This window comes from Arachis stenosperma, chromosome 2 (assembly GCF_014773155.1).
Source record: "Arachis stenosperma cultivar V10309 chromosome 2, arast.V10309.gnm1.PFL2, whole genome shotgun sequence".
Classification (NCBI taxonomy): domain Eukaryota; kingdom Viridiplantae; phylum Streptophyta; class Magnoliopsida; order Fabales; family Fabaceae; genus Arachis; species Arachis stenosperma.
This window is the reverse complement of record NC_080378.1, coordinates 10247425-10274127: the sequence shown is the minus strand read 5'-3', so window position 1 is coordinate 10274127 and position 26703 is coordinate 10247425. Positions and strand designations below refer to the sequence as shown.

General features: G+C 31.9%; 2 protein-coding genes across 3 annotated transcripts; one reads left to right on the top strand and one right to left on the bottom strand.

The window, feature by feature from the left end:
- Positions 1-1160: 1160 nt before the first annotated feature.
- On the top strand, positions 1161-22795 carry LOC130957322 (uncharacterized). 2 transcript variants are annotated; one of them, XM_057884198.1, is made up of 11 exons: positions 1161-1393; positions 7758-10766; positions 11102-11341; positions 12208-12933; positions 13507-14334; positions 14527-15231; positions 15326-16144; positions 16669-17436; positions 19054-19913; positions 21668-21724; positions 22404-22795. In XM_057884198.1, exons 2-10 carry the CDS (start codon positions 7797-7799, stop codon positions 21684-21686), a joined length of 7935 nt encoding a protein of 2644 aa, XP_057740181.1. In that variant the 5' UTR covers positions 1161-1393; positions 7758-7796; the 3' UTR covers positions 21687-21724; positions 22404-22795. The 2 variants fall into 2 exon arrangements, with proteins under 2 accessions (XP_057740181.1, XP_057740175.1); XM_057884192.1 differs by having other exon boundaries at positions 7734-10766.
- Positions 22796-24043: 1248 nt separating this feature from the next.
- LOC130962527 (pentatricopeptide repeat-containing protein At1g63130, mitochondrial-like) lies at positions 24044-26288 on the bottom strand. The gene is made up of 2 exons (XM_057888732.1): positions 24698-26288; positions 24044-24155 (listed from the first exon to the last, which is right to left on the bottom strand). Exons 1-2 carry the CDS (start codon positions 26286-26288, stop codon positions 24103-24105), a joined length of 1644 nt encoding a protein of 547 aa, XP_057744715.1. The 3' UTR covers positions 24044-24102.
- Between the last annotated feature and the right edge of the window lie 415 nt (positions 26289-26703).

The following is a 26703-nucleotide window of genomic DNA, read 5'->3' as shown; positions in this document are numbered from 1 at the left end:
AATTAAATAAGCTTCAGTTCGAAATTAATGACCTTATAATAAAAAGGATAGAAATAAGAACAAATATAAATAAGTTGGAGCTAAACTTAAAAAATTTATAAATGCCTGGAAAACCATATTATGATTTAAAAGAATTAAAACTGTTGAAAGAAAAAATGGAAAATGAAGTTGAAAAATTAAAAAGATATTCAGAAACAACAGAAAGTGTAGAAATAAAAGAAGTGTTTGAGGATTTGAAAAATTATATTAAAGAAAAGGACAAACAGATAAAAGATTTTATATACAATAATCCATGCAAAAAAGAATATTATAAACTAAAACAAGATTGAAAGCAGAATTAGTAATAGTAGAAATGGTCAATACTTTTGATTATGAAACTACAAATTATAAAGTGCCACCAACCAAATCCATACAAATTATAAAAGCAAAATACGTAGAGTTAATAGAAATTACATTTTAAAAATTGGTATTAGAGCCAAGTTAACGATTAAGGGTAACACTTTCTCTTTAAGCAACACTTTTAGTGATACGCTTTTAAAATCAACAAATAACCATAAAAGACAAAAATCTTTACAAATGCATCTGTACACTAGATGCCCCACTAGTTTTTAATCTTTACCATATCCACTGTTAAATATTGATATACCATATTATTGATACTTAAAAAATGCACAACCCTCACCCTCACCGCCACATCTCCTGTAATTGTTTTTGAGAATAAAATAAGATAAAATATAAAAAAAAAGACATAAATAACAAAAATATAAAATTTAGTATTTTTATATTTTATTTTATAATAAAATAGAATAAATTATAAAAATTTAATTTATTTTTATTTTTTTATTCAAAAAATTTTAAAAAAATATTTATGATAATAAAAAATATCATTATAAAAAACTAACAAAAATAATAAAAAAATAAAAAATAAATTATATCTCTTATTAGTATTTTTGTATTTTTTTTATCAAGATGAACATAAAATACTTCAGTATTTCTAGACACAATATCTGTATCTATATTCAAACACGATTTTATATCTTAATGTCTAATATCTTGTCAGAACATAACTATACAGATCCACAATTTAACCATAAAGATTAATAATTAATAGAGCATATTTTAGTGCTTTGGATGCTATATATTATGTACCACTTGGTAATCTCCCTCTGCAACTTCATTATTTTCAGAGCAATCTCAATATTCTGGTCTTCCACTCAAACCACCCACCCCCCGGCCACCCCAAGAAAAAAAAAAAGATTAAGATAGAGAGTAGAAAAGCCTCCGTTTGCATCAATCAGAAGAGCATATTACAGCTTCTTGTTTGTTCTATATTCTTGTAAAGGTCAAACAACGACTCATCAAAGCTTGATCCAAACCACTACTCGAATCGGAGGTTTGTTTGCTCACTATAAAATACTTATTATGCAGTTTCTTTCTATGCTTGCAAAGTTAGCAATGTAACAATTTTATAATTTTTTTTCTTAATACACTTTTTAACGAAAACTCTTTATACATTTATTGTTATTGGAAAACTAAATTTCTCACCTTTCTTTTTTGTTAATGATGTCTCTAATTTTGGATCTTTAAAAAGATATCTATCAACAAAATTTTAAAATAGTGTATATTTTCAGATAATAAAATTGAGACGAAAAGATAGAGACTAATATTGTATTTAGTTATTAGAAATTAGAAGTAAAATTTTAAAATTGGAATACAAAATTTTTTTCTCTTTATTATCTATCGAAAGTGAGAATAGAAGGGACTGAAATTTTTGGAATTGGAGATTGAAACTTTAATAATATTTTTTTAAATATATTTTTATTTAACTCTTCAAACTTTAATTTACCTTCAATCCTTACATTTATCTTCAATTAAATATAATATTTAGACATAATTTAATTCAGTATATTTTACACTAAATACAGTATAAACACTTAATTTAGTCTCAATTTTTCGTTCTAGACACAATCTAAATATAATGTGATTTATTAGGGTTGTTGAGGTATGTGTACTAGTAGCAAAATTAATTCTCCTAAAGAGTCACACAAGGTTCAATCACTATAAATAACTGGGTTTAACTGTATTTAAGTGAGTGAAAACGTGTATGACAAAAAAAAAAGATTTATTATGTATAAAAATATAAATTAACTAAAACATATAGGTATAATTTTGTAAAGTTTTTATTTTTTAAAAATTGCAGCAATTATATTTAGAAAAATTAAACTGAAAAATAAAATTAATTTTTGATAAATACAATTAACAATAATTGTATTTATAGTAAAATAATTTTAAAATTTAAAAAGCTACAATAAACATAATTATAAGAATAAATTTGAATATTTTTAATATAAAAATTATATTAGACTTTTTAATTTTGATAAGCACAAGTTAAATTTAAAAAATTCTTTATTAAATACTTTTAAAATAAAACACTCCTAATTTCTCAAAATTATAAATACAAACATGTGATTTTTTCTTTATTTGTCAAACATAAACCAAGCGTATTTTTTTTTTTAAAAATATCAAACCAATTCATAGTCTAGTGTGCTGTAAATTAACTTTTAGTGTCAGTTTAAACATTTGAAAGACCAATTAAACATTGAAGTGCAAAATTCACAAAATGACCAATATAACAATTTATGACTGGGTGACTCAGTAAACTGTTTTATGGTTAGGGTATTCAAATGAAATCAAAATAATACAATTCTCACCAAGAAAGTATATTTTCTTTTAATTTACACTTTTTAAATAATTAATTCGAAAGTCTGGAACTGTTGAAGAAAAAACAAGCAACAAGTGCAGGACTGCTAATGTATAATTTTATAAATTTTTAATATATATCAATAAACTTTTTGAAAAATCAACTCAATAATTAAATGTTATGTCTAAATTGCTTTTATAGAGTGAAAAATATAATAAAAAATTTGTTTAAAATTAACCCTCCATATTAAAATTTTTGAATTCATATCTGAATGCGAGACGGATTGATAATTCTACCTAAATAGATTAAACCGAATTTGCTACTTCCGAATAAATCAGAACGAAATTAGAGCAATTTTTAAAAAGAGACCAATATAAAAATATAACTCTAAAAAAATATATATATATAAATTAAAGATATTTACACATTAAAATTAAAAAAATAACTATTTTTATCTATAAATATTTAAAACGCTAACAAAATTACTCACAAAAGAATAAAACTAAGCTTTTATCCATAAAAAAAATGAATTTCCAATAACAAAAATACCCAACTCATAAAATTTTGTTTACTTCCTCCCAAAATTAACGAGAAGTCTTAAATTAGGAGTGAACTACCAATCCGATCCTTGTTCCATTTTTCAAAATGACAATGTGACCTCTCAAGATAAAAACGATTCACTTCGATTCCTATCCTCTACTTTCGTGACATAACGCGGTTCCTATGAATGTTTTTCCGTCAACTCTGTTACCTGACTTATAAGGAAACTAGTTAACCAAACTAACTCCTTACACATTGTAGAAGAAAAGGAGTAGGAGTAGAATCTTTTCTGTTAGAATTAATTTCTGTTAGTAATTGGTAGTTAGTTAGAAGCCAACTAATGCGGTACCTATCTATGTATCTATATAAGAAAGGTAATTCTAATAGTGTAACTGAGTTTTGTCATTCAATACATCTAAGTTTCTTATCTTCACTCTCCTCTTTCTGTTACAACATTCCACACGCTGTTGCTACAAACACTGCACCATTTATCAAATTCCAAACGAAAAAAAACTGATGTGTCAAGTTTAGAAATTGACAAAAGCCTAATTGTCTCTAAATTCAAATTAATTAACGGTTTGTTTGTCTTTATTTTTTAAACAATATATTTTTCAAATTATTTTTTATTCGTTATATTAATATTTTTTTAATAAAATATTAAATATATGGTATAATAAGTACCAACTAATTAATAAATTATTTAAATTTAAAATATCATTTATTATGAAACTAAATAAATAATTTTTAAATATAATTTTTAAATATATAAATAATAAATATAAAAATACGATTAATACATTAATAATAATAACCCTATGATATACTATTAGTATTATGATTTAGATAATTTTTACAATAAAATAAAAATTAATGAACACATTATTTGATATATAGTAAAAAATTTTTGAATAACAATAAATTTAATTTTTTCTCTCTTTAAACTAAATTAATAATTTTATTTGATATCTTTGTACTAAAATACACTATGAGTAGGCTACTAATATTAAAAAAAATAAAACAAAACATAATATATATATTATGAAGACCATTTATAAACTCAACAAACTCAAAGCATCAATAATATTATTAATCTATTAATAATACGTATTCTCATAAGGCTACAGATTGGTAAATATTTATCAATATAAGAATAATGTGGATTAACTAAAATTTTATGTATACTAAAATTCAATTAACTTTACATATATTTTACTCAAAATATTATTAATAGATTAATAATATTATTGATACTTTGAGTTTGTTGAATTTATAAATAGTCTCCATATATATATATATATATATATTTATTTATTATTAATAGATTAATAATATATATAATGTTTTAGTTCATTTAGTATTAATAGTCTACTCATAGTATATTTTAGTGCAAATATATCAAATAAAATTATTAATTTAGTTTAAAAAGATAAAAAAAATTAAATTCGTTATTACTCAAAATTTTTTTACTATATATCAAATAATGTGTTTATTAGTTTTTATTTTATTGTGAAAAATATCTAGATCATAATACTAATAATATATCATAGTGTTATTATTATTAATATATTAATCATATTTTAATATTTATTATTTATATATATTTAAAAATTATTTGTTTAGTTTCATAATAATTGATATTTTTAAATTTAAATAATTTATTAATTAATTTGTATTTATTATATCATATATTTAATAATTTATTAAAAAAATTAATATAATAAATAAAAAATTTTAAAAAATATTATTTAAAGAATAAAAATAAATAAACTCCTAATATAACTAATTTGAATTTAGAGACAATTAAATCATTGTCCATTTCTAAACCTGATGTTAGCATTTTCTATTTAGAATGGATAGAAAAACATCTACAAAGATCGGATTTTTTTATTTTAATAAATAAAATAAATGTAATAATTACCAAAATAAATAATTTAAAAAATATTTACTAATTTAAATTTTTCAGTCTTATATTGTTTACAGTGTAAACGAGATGACATTTCATGTATTTGTAAACGAGATACATGAATTGTCCATCTCGTTTACGGTGTAAACAAGATATACAGAAGACAATGGCAATAGCTATAAAAGGGTGTGTAACTCTTGGTATTCTTCACAAATTTTTTCTATCATTTTTTTGTCTCGTATTTCTCACGAAAATAAGGCATCAATGGCCAGTAATAGTCCATACATAGTTGTGCTTGTTTATTCTAATTGTTGTATGAGAAATGACGACAACATGGTGATATTTGAGTGTGAGGATCCGATATTGTTTCGCACTCAGCGTGTGAATACGTTGTTAGATTTGAAGAGTTTGATATTGAGCAAATTCGGTGGTACTAGATTCCAGAATGATATGGATGAGATCGAGCGACTGGAAGGCCTGTGTCCACTAGATTCCTCCTAGAAACCTATCACTAAATCATCTAACTACGTTCTTGTCACTTCAGGAGTATCCTAACAATGACCACATACTTAGATTAAACAAAAAGAATGCAATTAACCTCGAAGTCAGTCACCTCAGCGTCTCGTTCAGTTTGTTGATGTCTCCGTCGTTCTCCGCCTAGGTCTAAAATAGGGTAGGAAAAGGTTAAAAAAGAGGAGAAAGAGGTTGACTAAGTCAAATTGGATCCCACATTACTATAAACGACTTTTACTTATAGGCATGCACATGGTTTATCTCGTTTATCGTGTAAACGAGATAGCCACGTTGTAGCTAACATGTCTCATCTCGTTTACCATATAAATGAGATACATAAAATGTAATATCATTTGCACCCTAAATGAGATACGTTTACACCGTAAACAAGATAAGACTAAAAAAATTAAATCGATAAATATTTTTTAAATAATTTATTTTAGTAATTATTATATTTATTTTATTTATTAAAATAAAAAATTCCATAAAAATCACGTTAGGTCGCAGAAATAGAAAAAGTGAACCATTTTTATTTTAAAGAATGGCATTATCATTCTAAAAAATGGTGAGGAACCGGATTCATAATTCATTCCCTAAATTAGTAAATTTACTATACCCTTTATCCCCAACCTCCATCTCTCTTTTTCCAATCCCAAAATTTTCAAAATCCTTCATCACCACCACCGCTACCACCCGGCTGCCATCACCACCATCAACACACAAAATCCGGCAGCCACGGACTCTCTCCAACGGTGACTCCAGGCTCTGCTCAGCACCGTCGGTCAGTTGGAAAAGGGCCTGCTGTTGGAGTATCTCCATGCCATTTGGTGGGCGGGGAACCGACTTCCCTTCGACGAAGCAAACTTGCCGCGCGCAGGCCATGGAGCAGGCGACGTCAAGATCGCGCCTTCCTCCGGTGAGCCAATCTCCCCCTCCGCGCGCAGGCAATGGATGCAGTTTGGAGGCTCCCATCTACCTAAATGTGAGAGAGGCAGAGGCAAGAGCATGTACATTGGGCTTGGAGAGGAACAAGAGTTGTTTCAATTCTTCAGGTGCAATAGAGTTCTTAGCTCTTTTTTTTGGTTTCCCTGGAGTTCTTAGCTACAACCATGATTAACTATTGATAATAGTACCAAAGACGGATAAAATCTGACTAAAAACTGCAATTGAGATTTTGTTTCATCTTGACCAAAATAATATTTTAATTAAAAAAGAGGTCAGAATTTGAGTGAGGAAGCTATTTGGTTTGTGTGTTGATGATGGTAATGGCAATGCTAGTGGTAGTAGTGGTGGTGTGGATGGTTAACGCGGTGGTGATGAAGGATTTTGAAAATTTTGGGAACGGAAGAAGAGAGATGGAGGTTGGGGATAAAGAGAGGGGTTAAGTTAGGGATTTTGGTTAATTTTTTTAAAAAGTCAACAAAAATTATGGGTTGGGTACTTTTGTCATACGGAGTTCATTTTTATGGATATAAGTTTAGTTTGGATCTTTTTTAAGTAATTTTGCCCGCATGCTAAACATTTATGGGTAGAAATGGTTGTTTTTCCAAAATTTTAAATTTGAGGGAGGGGGACCAGGGGGTAATGCCTCCCTTAGCATACACTAGTCTCCATCTCTGTGAACAAGATTAGTATTGCCATGAAGAGTATTGAATATTAAAGTAATATGATTGAAACCTTGTGTGCTTCCATCGAATAGCTATGAAGGCGTAATCAAGGCCTTGAAAAGCTCATTCTTCGTTCTTATTTTCTTACTCAATGTATTATATACTAGTCTTGACCGTAGTACTTTAGTCGTTGTGAACAATAACAAAATTGGAATTAGAGCAAACAAAAATGAACAATCAAAGCAGAATTTATGAATATTAATCTCAACTATACTTTTATGCTCAAATACACATATGTATTTTTTCATTATGTGCTTAAAATATACAAATTTTTCATCACGCAAAAGTAAAAATACTCTTATGTTGTACAAAAGTACACAAAAGTAGTTAGATATCATGAAGGCATTTAACTAGACACTAATTTCAAAAAGCATGCAAATGACCTTTTTTTCTATTGTTGAATTTACAGTTTCATGTGCATATATATATGCAGAAAGAAGATGTAGCGACCGTAGAAGATCAAGAATGAAGCATGGCTCTTCCTACACCTCCTTTGCCAGATTGGCTAGTCAAATGGGTAAAAGAGACCGTAAAGCAAGAGCTGAGCTACCTCGTGTACTATGAAAGTAACATTATTGATCTAAAAAATCAAGTTGACAAGCTCAAGCTAGAACAACGGAACTTGCGTTATAAGGTTGGAGAGGACGAAGACCGGCATGGGAGAGAAATATACGATGATGTGTCAAAATGGTTGGACAGGGCTGATACAATCATTTCTGATTATGAAAAGTTCCTTAAAGAAGAAGACCATGCCCATGCAGTATGTTTCACTGGCCTTCCTCCTAATTTGCTAGCGAGATATTTGCTTAGCAAAAAATCAATACAACTTAAAAAAGAAGCTGAGAGTCAGGTACAGAAGGCAAAGTTTGCTTGTATATCACATGGAGGACCACCTTCAGTGGGTCTTGTTTTGTCTAATGTTGATTATCAAAGCCTTCCTTCCAGAGCCACAGCCATGGAAGACATTATGGATGCATTGAAAGACTCGAGTGCTAGAATGATCGGTGTTCATGGGCCATCTGGTGTGGGGAAGACCACTCTAGTCATGGAAGCGGTTAACAGAATTCAAAATGATAAAGAAAAGCCCAAGTTATTCGATGTACTGATCATGGCAAACGTGACAAAAACTCCAGACATAAGAAAGATTCAAGGGCAGATTGCTGACATGCTGTGGATGAAATTAGAAGAGGAGAGTGAGGAAGGAAGAGCAGGTCGAATAAGAGACAGATTGAAGAAAGAGAAGGAGAGCACTCTTATAATCCTCGATGATCTTAGCGCTAAAGTGGATTTGAATATATTGGGGATTCCTTGGCACACTGGCGATGACAACCAGAAGAATTTCAAAGGAGGGAAGTCCCTTGGCTCAAGGGTTCCCGAGGAGAAAAAGACAGAGCAACAAGACATTGCGCATGGTGTGATGAAAGAGAAGAAGGACCCTGATGGTTCTTCACCTTTGCTAATGTTGACAACAGAAGAGCGTTATAAAGGTTGCAAGGTTTTGCTGATCTCTGAGGTGGGACAAGTGTTGAACCAAATGGACGTGAGGCCGGACATAGTTGTCCCTGTGAACCTTTTAAATGAGAAGGATGCAAGGACCTTGTTCAATAAAATGGCTGGTATAGGTGACAAGAGCCTTGAACTTGGAGAATTACCAGCTCAAATTGTCAAAAAGTGTGATGGATTGCCAATGTCGATAGTTACAACTGCAAAGGCATTGAAAGACCGGAGCCCCTTGGTGTGGGAGGAAACTCATCACAAGCTTGAAACGCAGGCATTGACAGGAACACCCGAGCATTCTACACGGGTGATTTACGATCTATTGGAAAACGAGGAGCTCAAGATAACCTTCTTGCTTTGTGCTTGTATGGATCATGATGCATTAGTTTCAGATTTGGTGAGACTATGCATTGGATTGGGTTTTCTTCAAGGCATCTACACAGTAAAGGACGCCAGAACCAGAGTGCAAGTCATGCTTATGAAGCTCAGAGAGTCGGGTTTGTTGTCTAACAGCTATTCAAGTGATCGTTTCACAATGCAGAATCTTGTTCGCAATGCTGCATTGTCGATAGCATTCAAGGAGAGGCACATGCTCATGTTGACCAAAGGAAAAATAGATGAATGGCCAGATGATGATGAGCTTAGAAGGTACGTTGCTATTTCTTTGCGGCATTGTGATGTCAATGAGGCGATTACTAAGAGGATGCAATGTGATAGACTTAAAATCTTGGAAATTAACAATGATGATCCACAATTACAACTTCCAAATGATTTTTTTAAACAAATGAAAGAGCTCAAAGTGTTGATCTTAACTGGTGTTCATGTGTCACTGTTGGATTCATCCATTGGTTGTCTAACCAAATTAAGAATGCTTTGTTTGGAGCATTGCACGTTAAATTCCTCAAGTGAGGAATTACGCGTCATAGAAAACCTGAAGAATCTAAGAATTCTTAGCTTTTCAGGGTCTAATATTGATTGCTTGCCTGTTGAATTAGGGAAATTGTCTAAGCTGCAAACTCTAGACATAAGTAATTGCCCTAAACTTAGAGTCATTCCACCCAATGTAATCTCATGTCTTACTTCTTTGGAGGAATTGTACATGAGAAAGACTCCAATTCAATGGCCAAAGGTTATCAATGGAGCTGAAAATGATGAGAGGAGAAATGCTAGCCTATTAGAATTGGGGGGTTTAAATCAACTGACAAATCTTGACATACAAATACAAAATGTGGATCATTTGCCGGAGAACTTGTTCTTTGACAAGTTATCTAGTTACAAAATTGTCATTGGCTCTTTGAGTAGATATTTAGAAAAAGATTTCAAAATACCAGAAAAGCATGAATTGTCGAGATTTTTGGCAATACATCAAAAAGGTGGCATTCACATTCATTCTCAGAAGGGAATCAAAATGCTGTTCGAAAGAGTTGAATATCTGTTGCTAGGAAAACTCACTGATGTTGAAGATCTGTTCTATGATTTGAATTTGAAAGGATTTCCCCATCTCAAATATCTGGCCATTCAGAATAATCATGACATCCAATTTCTTATTCACCCCAAGGACAGGCAGCAGCATCATGAGAAGGCTTTTGAGAAACTGGAGACTCTTGAACTCTATAAAGTGACGCAAATTGAGGAAATATGCTTCTCTTCATGTTTACTTTCCAAGCCCTCCTTTGCAAACTTGAAAACCATCAAAGTCAATTTCTGTGAAAAATTAAAGCATCTTTTCTCTACTCCTATGCTTGAGCTTCTATATGCTCTTGAGACAATAGAAGCCTCTGATTGTGACTCTTTAAAGGAGATTGTCCCCGTAGGGAGCACTCATGAAAATAAGATGCTTAAGCTCCCTAAATTGCGCACTTTGACACTACAATCTTTACCTGAGTTCAGTGGATTCGATCCCATACCAACAACAGAAGGCAACAAAATTCTATTTCATGAAAAGGTACGATCTAATCCCTTTTTTAGTTATCTCCCTCACACTTAAATAAATAAACATTTTAAAATATTTTTAAAACATAAAAAAATCAAAACTTCCTTTTTTTAAAGTTAGAAAGATAAATTACTTACCTCCAATTATTTTTCTTTGTGAAAGAGTTATATTGTGCCAACAAATAGTTAAGAGTCCTAATTCATCCTCTTAATACTTAAAAAAGTTAAAATTTAAATATATATGTTAATTTTTGAAAACATAAGATTCAAAATTTTCCTTATTTAAAAATTAAAAGTGTATGTGTATATATATTTGATTTATTTTTTGTATTTTTAAAAAATTGGCAGGTTGAAGTTTCAAAATTAGAGAGAATAGAGCTGAAGTTTATCCAAATTGACCAAATATGGATTGGTCAGAGTCCAAATTTTGGAAATTTGATCCATTTGGATGTGATTGGTTGTCACAATTTGAAATATTTGTTGCCATTCTCGTTGGCCACGAATCTGAAGAAGCTTCAAAGCCTTTATGTTGGTGAATGCTACAAGATGGAGAACATCTTCCTTGATGGACCCGTAAAAGTCGCTAAGGTCTGTAGGTAACATTTGTGGTTTTTTTTTCCTTAAAAAAAATATCATTTCTATTTTTTATAATGTCACTTTTATATGATTTTTTAATATTACATGTATGAATTAAAAAAAAGTGATATTATTAAAATAAGACTTGGTTTGGTAAAGTTTTTCGAAAAGGTGCCTCATTTTGTATTTGGTAAATAAAAAAATTCATGTGCTATTAAAAGTTAGGAGTGCTTTTGAAAGCACCTAAGGGGAGAGCTTTTTAAAGTTGGCTTGTGCTTATCAAAATTAAAATATCTAATATAACCTCACACATTAATTAACATTCAAAATTAATTCTTACATTAATATCTATTATAGTATTTTTAAATTTTAAAAGCTACTTTACTAAACGCACTGTTGCTTGTGCTTATTAAAAGTCATTTTTAATTTAATTTACTAAACACAGATACTACAATTTTTAAAAAGGCATGTTGAGACCGTTGTCAAAAGACACCACCGCTCACACTTGTTTTTCCATTTAACCCCTTATTTACCCATCTTTCATGATCATGTAATGATTTTCAACTATCAACTTCATAAATGCACGTGAGTTTCTATTTAAAGAAAGCCTAAAAATCCGTTTCCCTTCTCTCTCCAAAAATTGTTGACCCTTCTTTGATTGAGGACCACTTTGAAAAATTAAGGACCATCTTCACCCATCACTTCAATTTTGATTGACCAAAGTCAACATTACTCATTTTATAATAATTAATCAAGTTACCCTCTTTTTTCAGTGAATTCGCTCTTTTGTAGTTCGTGCAATTCATTTTTGCACCACCTAGCAGTGTTATTCACTTCTTTTAATTTGATTATTATCTTCTTACGGTAAATCAATGCAGGGTGTTTCTTTTCCAAATTTGAAGAATATCAAACTGAGCAGGATGAGCAGTTTGAGAAAGATTTGGAATCTTAATGTCCCGGTTGGGAAACTGGACACACTGGTCATTGAAAAGTGCAATCAATTGGTGAGTGTTTTCAGTCATGACATGGAGGGAATATTTCAAGGACTAAGCAGCTTGACAGTTACTAATTGCAAGTCAATGGAAACTATATTTGACTTAGCCGCCGATCAGAACCGATATGCTACCGTACTGCGAGATGTTCATTTGGAATCACTACCAAAACTGGAAACTATATTGAGATGCAAGGAAGATCAAGAAGGGACACTTCAATTGAAATCTCTGCAGAATGTAACTGTTCATGATTGTGACAAGTTGGAAAATATATTTCCATTTTCCATTGCTGAACATCAGCTTGAAAAACTGCAATGTTTAGTGGTATCGGATTGCTCCAAATTAAATGAAATTGTAGCAGCCCAAAAAGGTACCAGCAACAACAGCAGCAGCAGCTCAAGTAATCTTGTTCCATTGGAGTTTCCTGAGCTAACCACCATTAAATTTTCTAAGCTACCAAAGTTCCAGAATTTCTGTCCAGGACATTGTGAATTGAAGTGTAGAAAGTTACATGACGTGTCTATTGAATTTTGTGGCAACCTTGAACTATTTAGAGAAGAAACCAGTCAAGCCATAACATCTGCACAAGGAAAGCCTCTCTTTCATGAAAAGGTAATATCAAGCAGCCTTTCAATTCATAGAAAAATTCATTTAATTTTACACAAATATCTTGGTCGGATCAAGTTTATCTAAAGTGAGAAAGTAAAAGTCTAATCACCTTTGAATTAAGGCATGGTGACTCACATGATAGAGACTACAAATTCAATGATGATTAATCCCTTACTTTGTTACTTTACAAATCTCCACTTTAGAAGATCTTTTTCCATCCTAGTCAATGGATTAGGTGAGAAACAAAAATACATGTACATAAAACACCAGTTACCAAATCAGTCACTATATATTTTTTATAAATATGTGTTGTTTAACTCATTTTCAATGTGTATTTTATATTTTAACGTGTATTTTATACCAGTGTCTGATTTTTGGTGTACAAGTAGCATGGTTTGATAAGAAATTATATTAACTTGTATGTTAGATGTCATGTGTTGATCCAAACCTTACAACAATTCATTTGAACCGATGTGAGAAACATTTTAACTACTCACCAAACACTTGAAATCAGAAGAATTTATAGTAAAAGAAAACTGTCAAATTTATACATTTGCTTCATTGTTTTCTATATAGGTAATGAATAAGTTGAGGTCGATGCATATTGAGTTACAGCATACAAGTTCGTCAAGTCACTATCGACGAGACAAGTTAGAAGTTCTTCGCTTGTCCTGGTTAGAGGACACCAATATTCTATACCGTTTCCTTCACAGCAATCCTTATTTGAAGAGCCTATGGCTAGACAACTGTCGCTTTCCCAGGTTGGTGGAGCCAAAGTCTGATGGAATTGAAAACATAGGAGTTGTTCCAAAGCTGAAAACCTTGAAGTTAACCAACTTACCATCTCTCAATGATATTGGCTTTGAACAAGACGCAATTCTACAAAGAATAGAATCTTTGACTTTAGAGAATTGTCCTAGTTTGGAGACTATAGTGCCTTCAAAGGAGAGAGTATGTTTCAATTTCTTGACCAGTTTGGAAGTTGTAGATTGTAAATGTATGAAATATGTAATGCCACTATCAACAGCTGAAAGCTTGGGTCAACTCGTCACAATGAAGGTAACCAATTGTGAATCTCTGAAGGAAATTGTATCAGATAATCATCACGGAGGTGAAGAACACAAAGAAGAGTCCATCATAGTTTTCAAACAAATGAAAGCTCTAGAGCTTGTATCTTTGAATAATCTTGTTAGTTTCTGCAGTTCCAAAAGTTGTTCCTTCGAGTTTCCATCATTGGAGAAATTTGTGGTGAGTGCTTGCCCCAAAATGGAAACGTTCTCTGAAAAAGAAATCAAAACCACGCCAACAATTATGCAGAAAGTGTACATTGTAGGTGATGAAGAGAAGAGAATCTGCTGGGATTGTAATTTGCAAGATACAATAAAATATATATACAATAAGAAGGTAAATTGTGTTTCAATTCAGCTTCTTTTTTCTTTTCCACTTGAATAATGTAAAATCGAGTTACTTTCATCACACTTCATTTTTGTTTATTGCACTCTATTAGTGCTTTACATATATCCTTATAAGTTTTTGAGATTTATTTATATATCCTTATATGCTTGGATCATGGCTTTATTTGCAATATGTTGGCAGAAATATTATGAAGGTATGGACAAAATAAGTGTTTCCGAGCATTTGGTACTTGCAGAAGGCTGGAAAAATGAAAAAGCTCTTGACAGAGATTGGTTTTACAGTTTGAAGACTTTGACGTTGGAAAGGTGTAAATTCGAATCATGTGCAATTCCATCATTTGTTCTTCGATGTTTGAAGAACCTAAAGGAATTGGAAGTGCGAAATTGCGAAAGCATCACATTCATTTTTGAAATGAATGACATCAAGGGAACATTCCAGTTGGAGAAGCTCACTCTGGAAGAGCTACCAAATGTGACTCATGTGTGGACCCAACAGGATAAACAAAAGGACAGCCGCTTTCGAAATCTGCAGCAGGTGACTGTCAAGTTTTGTAGAAAACTGAAAGCCTTGTTTCCGGTGGCCATAGCTAGAAATCTTAAGATGCTTGAGCAACTTGAAGTACGTTCTTGTGATGAGTTGCTAGAAATTGTTGAGAAAGATAGGAGTGGAGGTGGCAACACGGAGATTTTTGTGTTTCCTTATCTAATGCAGTTGCAATTGTATAACTTGCCACAACTAGCTCACTTTTATGATGGAAAGTTCACATTGGAGTGTCCAGAGTTAAACAATTTGTATCCATTCAACTGCAACAAATTTGAACTATTTCATACACCGCAAGAAATTAGTCCTTCAACTAATAGATCAGCCCTTTTCTCGAAGATAAAGGTAATTAATTATTCTCTAAAAATCCAAATCAACACAAACTAAAACAAGCAAATAAGCATGTCCTTTATTTTTCTTCTTGTTTTTCCTTTACCAGGACATTTCCAAGGTGGCAACTCTATACATGAGGTCGAAGGATACTTCCGTGCTAAAGTTATGGTTGCAGCAGTCCAGGGATCTTGAATATTTAACAGGACTAATGTTAGCATTTGATGATGATGTGAATAATGAGTACTCTACTTTGCCCTTTGAAATACTTGAGAGGACACCCATGTTACAAAGAATGGCAATGATCAATTCCACAAGCTTCAAGAAGATATTGTTCCCCTCTCAAAATCCCAAGTTCCTTGAACACTTAGAGTACTTGGCCCTAAGCTGCCTATTTGAGCTAAGCTCCATTGGCGGGTTAGACTACTTGGCAAAGCTCCAGGAATTAATTGTTTGGCATTGTCCACTTTTGAGGGCAATAGAGCAATATCCTCCCAATCTGAAAAAATTGAATGTGAGTGGATGTCATGGTTTACAGTGTTTGCTCACATCCTCTGCAGCAAGAAGCTTAAAGCACCTTGAGGAGTTGGACGTTCATGATTGTAAATCATTGAAAGACATAGTGCAAAAAGAGCAAGATGAGGAAACAGCCACAGAAGAGATCATCTTTGAGCAGCTAAAAAGCATAAGTCTTCAACATTTGAGAAGCCTGGAATGCTTTTATCAAGGCAATGCTGCCTTGAAGTTACCCTCTCTGGCTTGGGTGAATATACGGATGTGCTCCAAGATGACCATCTTCTCTCAACAATTGAGAGATGAAGATCCTTCAAGAAAAATCAAAGCTTCTTTCTCCAACCCAGATGTTTCGGTCTTCGAATTTTCTCAAGAGGTTCTCAACGTTGTACTCGGAAAGCAGTTCTTATATCAGGTGCGGATTTTTATAAATTAATTAACGAATTTAATCATGGAATGACTGAGATGTGGACGATTATTTCCAACTTAAAAGAACCAAACCAAGATGTGTTACTTCAAAGATGTACTTTGCTTACTAAATTTTTGCCAAATATTATCTCATTTTAAGATGCTGAATTAATGGTTAAAATTCTGAATATGTTTCCGTGATAAATATAACATTGTGAATAAAAAGATAATACATGCTTAGTATTACAGTGCAAATTAAAACTGTTTATACCATAAAAGTAGTTGATAAGAAAAGGGATCAGATTTCATAAATTATAGTTATTGGTTACATATAGTTAAGGATTTATTTTTTTTAGAAATCGTAAATTTCCCTTTTGGTGAATAAATTAAGTTTAAATTCTAATATTGTTTCAGTTTCCATTATGCAATTATTTCGCCTCTACAACTCCTTGGTAGTATTTCATCAATTACTTTTCTATGAATCAGCTGATTGATAATAATATTAATAATAATTTTCTTCAATTATTTCAGATATATTTAACTCTGAATGATTATCCTGAATTGGAAGGAAAATGGGTTGGCTCACCAGAAGTCCCAGTTGAGTGGGGTTACCCTTTTCTTGGATTAAAAACTATGGAGGTGGAAGGTTGTGACTTTTTAACAAATGCAGTTCTCCCATCTCATTTACTTCCTCTTCTAAGTAATTTGGAACAGCTGCAAGTGAGTAAATGTAAACATGTTGAGGCAATATTTGACGTGAAAGATACATCAGCAAAACATGATGATCCTGTTACATTTCGCCTGAGTAAAATCATTTTGAAGGAGCTTCCAACCCTGACGCATGTTTGGAACAATGATCCCAAAGCAAGTCTCTTCAACTTTCCATTTCTGGAGGCAGTTAGTGTTGATGAATGTAAAGGAATAAAAAGTCTATTTCCAGCATCAGTTCCCAAAGATAACCTAAAGCAATTAGTTGTTAGAAACTGTGGGGAGTTAGAGGAGATTGTCGCAAAAGATGAAGCACTTGCTCAAGATGCAAATAACAAAGAGGCTATTGTTCTGTTCCCCATATTGACCATTCTGGTGCTATGGGGTTTGCCAAAGTTGAGGTGCATTTGTTCTGGAATTGACAGTTTGTTAGAATGGTCTGATGACTTCAAAAGTTTGTTAGTTTTTCGTTGTCCAATGCTCAACATCTTTCCAGCAGTCATTCAGAATTCTCCAAAATCATATCCTGGGGATCAAGATTGTTTTGCAAGTGATCATGACAACCATGGCTCTGTTTCTTCACCACAAAAGGTATGGAATTCGGATTGAGCTATCTCGTATTTTGTTCATCTTATGTATTATTTGCATCATTTATGCTAGCTAATCAACTAGGATATGAGCCAACAACAACCAACTATTAGTTAGGCTGCACATAAGCCAAAAAAAATTTAAAACTAAATGAAAAAAAACATCCAAAATCTAAATAGAAAGAGTATCGGTAACCAACATCCAAACCCACTTTAGGAAGAAACCCAAGAGGCCAAGATGTGTTTAGTGACAACAATATATGTGTAACATAATATTTGATATTTGTTTATAATTTTAGAACATGTTATATGTTAATATAAAGTAAGATAATCAAGTATTCTAATTATTCGAATTAACTTTTACCAATTTGATTTTTATAAGGAAACTTTTAAATCAATAGTAGAATTGGTGAAACTCTTACGTAAAATAGTTACAAACTAATTCTTTTAAAAAGAAACTTAATTTGCCTAAAATAAAATTAAAACAATTTTAAATTCTTTAAAATTGAAACAGTGTAAGTGAGAATAATAAAAAGAGATTTTTTTTTAAGTGTCCAATAATTTTCTTTATTTTCTCTTATATTTGGATCAACATTACCTAAACCCAGCATTTTGGCAATTAAGCCAAATATAATGTAAACAACTTTCATTAGGTATTATTTGTATCCGTTCTAAAATTCAGTTACTAAGGCTTTGTTTGTTTGAGTGGAAAATGAAATGAAAGAAAATGGAGGGAAAGAAGTTGGAAGGAAAATGATTATTTTTCTTTATCTGGTTGAAGAGAAAAATTAGAAGGGAAAAGTTAAATAGTATAAAAGGCTGATGGGACCCATCATTTTTTTTCTCCAATATTGGATAGAAAATTTACTATGTTATTTTATTTCAATATTGTTCTTATTCTTTTTTCAATACATTTTATAATATAAGGGTAAAATTATCTTTTTGTAATATTTTTTTTTTTATCCAAATATATCTAAAGAAAATAAAAATTCACTTAATTTCTTTTTTTTTTTTTTTCTATTTCTTTCATCTTTATTTCTTTCCTTCCAACCAAACAAGCTGCCTTAGCGTTTGAAAAATTCACCCTATTCGAGGTAAAGCAAATCGAATCGGCTGACATTGTCATTCCTAACATTTAGTTAATAAAAAGGTAGATGAATAGGCATGTTAGCCTGTTAATGCACTAGTAATATCTACTTCTACTAATATAAAAAATAGAAATATGGAAGAGAATTGGTATACAACTATTTTGTTAAAAATACTCTTTATCATATAGAATTTATGAGAGTTGAACCTATGACTTTAATTTTTTATTTTAGTGTAACATACTTTTTATCATAACTAATTTTAAATTTGATATTATTATTCACATTCATTTCATAAAAAAATAAATTAATGGACATGTTAATATCTAATACACTACTTTAGTATAAAGAGAAAAAGAGAAATGCTAGCTAATTAACAAATATTAATTTCTAGTCTTTTCTGCTTTCTAATCCCACAAACACGGTCAATGTAATATGTATGATCACTAGTTTATTTCATATCTTAAAGTAAGAAAGAAAGATTCCCAATTACTTACCTTATCTTCATTTGATGTCTTATTGATTTCACATCCTAGGTTATGACCTCCGATTTGGAGAAATTAGTGCTGACTAAGGAAGTTGTTATATGGATTGAGAAAGAACAACTTCATGTGGACTTCCAAGAAGCAAAATACTTGGGACTGGATAATTTCAACGATAATGAGTCAGATGTATTTCCAGATTGTTTATTCCGCAAGATGTTAGTACCGAAGTTAGTGACGATTGAGCTAGTAGATTGCGCCTTCAAAGATATATTCCACTCAAAAAGCTCTGACCTTGATTATTCCAAAATCCTCTCGCAGCTTACAACGTTGATTCTTACCAATCTACACAAGCTCAATTCCATGGGGTTTGAGCAGCCCTGGATGGCCCCTCTTCTTGAAAACCTAAAAAGATTAACAATTTCGGAATGCAACTGTTTGACAAACTTAGCATCTTCATCTGTAGTGTCTTTCTTCTATCTAACTGTGCTAAGTGTAGATAATTGTGCTGAATTGAAATATTTGTTCAAATCTTCAACTGCCAAAAGTTTGGGTGCACTGCGAGAATTGTCCATTACCAAGTGTGAATCATTGGAGACAGTAGTGGCTCATGAAGAGGGAGATAAACCAGATGATATGATACTATTAAGTAGCCTTGGTACTTTGTCTCTCGACGAGTTACCAAAACTTGAAAGCTTTTACACGGGGAATTCAACTTTGTGTTTCCCAAAAATGGGCAGCTCTGGAGTTTCATTCACCATCACTAAGTCCAATAAGATGAAGACTTTCTCTCATGGTGACGTGCTGCCCAGGTTCTTGCAAGGGAAAATAGATGAAGAGCGTTGCTATGGTGAAATGAATAGCCTTGTCCACAAACAGTTTGAGAAAGCAACTTCTGCGAACATGACTTACACGTAAGTGTGTTTAACTAATGCACGCATGCGCACACCAAGCGTATGCACACACACGTACACACATTTGCACACGCAGGTATAAAAATGGACCAGGTGTAACACCAAAATTAGTCACTAGTATAAAATAGAGCTAATGTCCTGTTTGATCCTTGAAATTCCCAACCCTAATCAAAATAATCCTCGACTTTTGGAAATGACAAATTTGGTCTCTGAATTTACAAATTGTAAATCTTTGATAGTCTCTAATTCAACTGTCGCCAACATAGTGCTGACATGAAACATTACAGTGCCAGTGTGGCATTCCTACAACAACGTGACTAAGACTTCAATATGATCAAATAAATGTTCCAAATTGGTTAATTGGACTCATTTTAGTCTCTGCACTAATATAAAATCAATCAATTAAAATGAGTCTAATTAACTAATTTAGGACTCCAATTTGATCATATTGAAATTTTAGTCACGCCACCTTATTGTTAGGAGATGCCATATTGGCACTTTAACGCTCGTATTATGTTAACAACAGTTGAATTAGGGATGAAGGAGATTCAAGATTTGTAAATGTAAGGACCAAGGAATTTTAGAGGTGAAACTGGATATTACCTCGTAAGATATATCTTGAAATACAAAATACACAATGAAAATAATTTAAACAACATATATTTATACACAAATACATAATGCCTGATTTTGGTGTATACATAGTACTTTTGTATACAAATATATTCTACTGTAGCTATCATTATAATGAATATGATTACTGTGGCACACACTTATAAAAAGTAAATTTTTTATATGATTATAAAACTTTTAATAACATTTAAGAAGTGTAACTAAAATTAAGATTATATTTTTTATTATTTGATAATATATTTTAGTTTCATCACACTTTTTGCTACTTTATTTTGAAATAAAAAAAATATTACAAAATAGTGTAAAAATCTTAATTTTAGCTTTATTTTCTTCAAATTATCAAAATTTTAATAACGATCGTCATCATAACATTCATATGTATAATATGATGAGCTGAATTAGTTAATTTTCATGCACAAGCATATAATGCTGATTAAATCACGATTTCATCCATTTTAACATCTTGGGTCATTTTCATGTTCTGTATGTACTTAACTGTTTGAAAGTTCTTTTTTTCTTTTTTCTTTTCATTCTATATAAATATTTATAACAATGATGGGATTTTGTTTTTCTTGGGATGGGAACAATGTTGGGATTTTTTTTTTTTTTTGGTCGGTGGATTGGACAACCCCCAATCCTAGGTACACAACACACCCATACACTCCTCACACATTTTATCACATTTTCTTCAATTGCATTATCTAGGGTTTGAACCCTAGACCTTTGAGGGGGAGGGGGAGATATGCCATTAGAGCAAAGGCTCATTGGCAACAATGTTGGGATTTGAACTTGGTCTTCACGCATCTTACTAAAACCTCTTGTCACTGGCCCAACCCAATCCTAGTGGCTTACTATTTGGAAGATAAACACCTGAAAAACTGATAACAAATTAAAAAATATGCATTTTATTAATATTCTTTTAAGTCAAGTCTGTTTGGATAAATAAGAAAGAGCAAGAAAGAAATCATAAAAATGTACTCTTTTTAAGTTTTTATAATGAAAAAAGAAGGCAATCCATACGAGCTTATATCATTTGCTTAATTGCTTATATTAATTGACAGTCATTTCACCTAAATTCACTGTTTAACAATTGTCCTTTTAAAAAATTTGGGAACTGCCAGTGATAGGCTAGAATGCTAATGCTCAAGAAGAAACAGCGCAGCAAATTTAAAATGCCGGTGAGTACTATAATTTTCCTGCTATTTTTTTTTTCCATTTTATGGAAATAGTGCATAAATATATATAGCATATATAATATGTTAGTTTTGTGATATAGGAAAGTGAGTTCGGAACATGATATAATAGGTAAACTTTTATTTTTGGGTGGAAAATAAGAGGTCTAACCTTGGCACAATATGGTAAGGTTGTTGTCTTGAGTTTCAGTCCTTTCCTTAGGAGAGTGCTTGTAAGAAGATTTGAACACTAATGCAAGAATCAAGATAATTTTAGGTTCGTAAACTAACTTGAAAATGCTACTCCAAGCCACCTCAGTGACGAAGATATTGGTTTTTCAATGCTCTTGGGTGTGTCCTTGCCTAAGGTTCTTGTGTGTGAGTTGGGGTAGAAAGCCATCTTATATATTATAGACAATAAGGGGTGCAACTTAGTTTGTAATTGGTCCATGTTATAACATGACGAGGACAGTAAGGAAGGAAAGCTTTCGAGTGCTTAAAAATAGAAGTTCCATGTTGTTTCTAAGAATATTATATTTGTCTTTTATAATAAGAGACAGAACTAGGAAATGTTTGACATAATTGTCTTCTTTTTCTTTTTTTTTTCTACTTTTCTTCTTTCGTATTACATAATTGTCTTTAATTTTCTTCCAATCTCTAATTGCTTCCAAAAAAAATTTTTCAGTGTCTCCAGAATACAATGAAAATATAAGTGGATAGCACCATCGCAACAACTATTAATGGATGGATTTTCTTTTTTCGCTGGAGTGTAGTAGTGTGCATGAATAAATTGCCTATATTTCTGCAGTAAGTGTGGAAGGTTGTTTTATGAATAAACCTATATTATAGGAGACAGATGTGTGTGGTTTTCTTTAATTGCAGAAAGGATTTTTCATGAATAAAGTTGAACCTGTAAATTACCGGTGTGTATGGTTTTATTATTTATTATTATCTTTCAAGTTGCAGGAGTGTTTTCAGAATAACATGATACTATTGTACATATACCAAAAGTTTGTATTGTTTCAAAACTGGAGAAGTGTCTTAATGTCAATAGTAAATTTCATGCTAGTTCCTCAACCTATGCGTATTCTTTTATTTTTGCTGCTGTGTTTTTAACTTAATTCTTCAAAATTAAAAATGGTGTTGATGAAGAAACTGGACAAGAGGAGGTGCTCCTGAGATGTTTAAGCCTCTTATGTACCAAAATTAGATGAATGAGTAAAATAAAAATAAGAGACACCACCATATAGACTTTGATACCAGTAGTCTATTTTTAAAGTTTGTTAATGACTTAAATGGTGCTTTAGCATCAATATTATCTTCTATTTCTATCAAATAAGTGTAAAATACATCTTTGTTATGTTAGGATTAAGTAACATTTTTCATTAACTTATAACTTAAGTATCATCCCAATAAAATTTTATGTCAATAATGATAATTAACATAAGTGGCTTACTTATAACATGCTAAGGTAGTTTTACCTAGGTTTTCGACCATTCAAACACAGAGAGAATTGGGGGAGAGGAGGGAATGGAGCCCTTGTCCATAGTTTGAGTTGACCGACATAGTTGAAGATCCACCTATAACCTTTCCACCCCTTATTCCACTAATTTCAAATCAATGGTACTTCTTTTCTACCTAATCGCTCTAAATTTGCAATCAATGATGCAATAGGAAACTACAGAAAGATCATGAAAGGACCAACCACATTTACCTAACTGCCATCGGAATATAATTTTTGAAAAGCTAAGGGGTGATTTCTATAGATAGAGTGTCTAATGAATGTATGTTACTCGAGATAACCTCTTTATCTCTTTCAACTGAGAAATCTTGTTTTGTTTGTCCTAATCTATATATACAGATACAGACCAGGGTACTTACAGGAAACTAAAATGCTAAATCAACTCCTGAAACAATTTGTTTCAACTAAATGCAGTTTATCAAAATCATTTTATGTATCTTACTTAGTCACATAGATCATATGATCTAGATATACTGTCCTAGTAACAAAATTTGTTTCAACTGAATGCATTTTATTAAACAAAATGGGGGAAAATGTGACATCACCATTTAACTGTTTGTATTTCAGGATATATTTTGTAGAAAGAACACAAAACTAATGGATCACAAAAACAGACAGTAGTTTGATGAACCATAAAAACAAAAAATTGAGGTTCATTCAAGTCAGTTAGAACATATGCAGTCAAGAATTAATATAGACACCCTTCATAAAACTCATGGTAATAAAAGCACAACATAATCAACTTTTATACGAAACACCACAGCTGACCATATAGAACAACTTTAGTGACAAAATTGTCAAAACCCATGGCATAAATAAGTGAATGAAAATATAGAAAAAGAAACACTCACAAGTCACAACTCTATAGGTGCCAGGCTTCACTGCTCCATGAATGTCTACGAAATCGAAAAGAGACTACAAGGTAGAAATATGAAATTTAGTCCATGCAAGGAGAAAAATGATTGGTGCCAAATTGATTATATGATTGTAGAGTATATATGTTCATATTTGGAGATAAGCAGAATGTATGATAGTGAAGGAATAATCTCCAAAGTTACATCCAGAATGAGCATATCCTCACTAAACTGCTTATCTCGCACACTGCACACCCTACTTCATCTGTATATTGATGTCACCCATTATTAAAAAAAAACTAGGAATATCCACCGAAACAGGATGCATGATAGCCATGGTAACAGAGACTCAAAAATCAGCCAATAACACAAGTGTAAAATTAATTCAATAATAGTGAGATAACCAAAATCAAGGTGATAGTGAGTTTCATGGCATCTTCCAAATCCTCCAACCCAATAGGTATAAAATTTACCAAGTTCTGTACAAATTTCCACAACAACAGAAAATTTCTTAATTTGAGTTGATTTATTTCTCCTATTGCCTTTTCAATAAGCCTCTAACAATCATTTCACGAACATGTTTCAGCGCTAGATCATTTTCACCTTTTTCCATCAGAGCACGAATAATTATTTCATAAGTTACAGCATCCGGAGAGCAACCATGGTCTTCCATTTCAGACATTAAAGCCAATGCTTCATCAAGTAGGCCCTCATTGCAGAGCCCGTTTATCATAATAGTGTATGTTCTTGTGTTCAAATGATAGCCTTTAATGGAAAGATCTTGAAAAATCTCTTTTGCATTTTCAAATTTTCCACTTTTGCACAGGCCATCTATAAGTACGTTGTATGTATCTATATTTGGATCAATGCAACTCTCTTTCATTCGATTGAATAACATAAGTGCCTTGTCAAGTTGTTTGGCATTGAACATCCCATCCAACAAGGAAGTGTAAGTGACTATGTCAGCAGGTTGACCTCTATCATGCATCTTTTCAAAAAGCTCCACAGCACAATTGATCCTCTTTGATTTGCTCAAGCCATCAATAATAGTGGTGTAAGTTACCGTATTTGGAACCAAGTACTTACTACGCATTTCTTCAAAGAGATTCAAGGCTGCATCAATCATTTTACTTTTGCACAAGCCATTAATCATGATACTGTAACTCTGAACATCAAGTGACACTCCACTTAGGGGCATTGTGTTGAATACATATTTTGCCTTATTTACCTGATTAACCAAACAATATCCATCCATTAAGCTGTTATAAGTAACCACATCTGGTTTCACACCATCTTTTGCCATTACAGCCAACACACTCTTAGCATCTTTGATCTTTCCTTCCTTGCATAGCCCATCAATCAAAGTATTATAAGTATAAACATTAGGAGTAATGTTTTTAAGCACCATATCACTTAGCAAATCAATGGCTTCCTTAAATTGACCCACAAGACACAATCCAAAAATGAGAGAACTGTATGTGATAACATCGGGAGAAATTCCCTTAGCAAGCATTTCAGAGTATAAATGAAAAGCATCACTTACAAGTGTAACCTTGCAGAGGCTATCAATAATTGCGTTGTACATGACGACATTAGGAACAATCCCATGCCGTGGGATCTTCCTCAGCACTTGAATAGCAGCTGATGTGTGTCCGGTCTTACAGAGCCCATTGATCAACGTCCCATAAGTGACTTGATTAAACTGAAATCCTTGAGCCAGCATTGTGTCGTGAAGGTGCAGTGCTTTTTCAACCTTACCACAGAGGAAGAGACCTTTAATGAGGGTAGTCAATGTTATGGTATCAGGCTGAAAATTCATCTTGAGAATCTTGGCGAATACAGAGAAAGCGAGAGTGATCCGACCCATGCCGCAGCAACAATTGATTAAGATATTCAAAGTAAATAAGTTGGGAGCAATTCCCCTGGCTTGCAATTGCTGAAAAAGGGAAATGGCGGTGGGGAAATGGTTGGTCTTGGCAAGAGATCCCAAAATCTTGGTGAATTGAATGATGGATGAAGGGTGACGCTTAGAAAGCATGCGAGTGAAGGAATCAACAGCTTCGTCAAGCGATTGGGGCTGAGAGTGAGAGTGTAGGGATGAAGTTGAAGGGAAGCAAAGACGGAGAGCGGAGTGGAGAACACAATAAGGAGAGAGATTTGGGATTTGAAGAGCATACCTTAACAATGACACCATTCTTGCAATCAAGAGGAGTATGGTAAAAATGGAATGCGCTGAGTTGAAGAATGAAGAGTGCTTCCACAGTTCCACCCGAGTAAGAGTAGCATCAATTATTCAAAGAACCGTTAAAGACGTCTGAAACATTTTTTTTAGATGTTTTTTAATAATTAAAATTATATTATTTTTATTAAAATTAGATTAGATAAATTAATTTGATCGAAAAATTAGTATAAATCAAATTTTAAATTGATTTAAATTAAAAATTTTTATAAAAAATATTATAATATTTTTATTATAAAAATAATTAAAATATTTTTTATATATATATATATATATATATATATATATATATATATATATATATTAATTTTCATAATTTTTAACCCTAACCTTTTTTTTCTATCTCGTCAGTCATCACAGAGTTAGAATG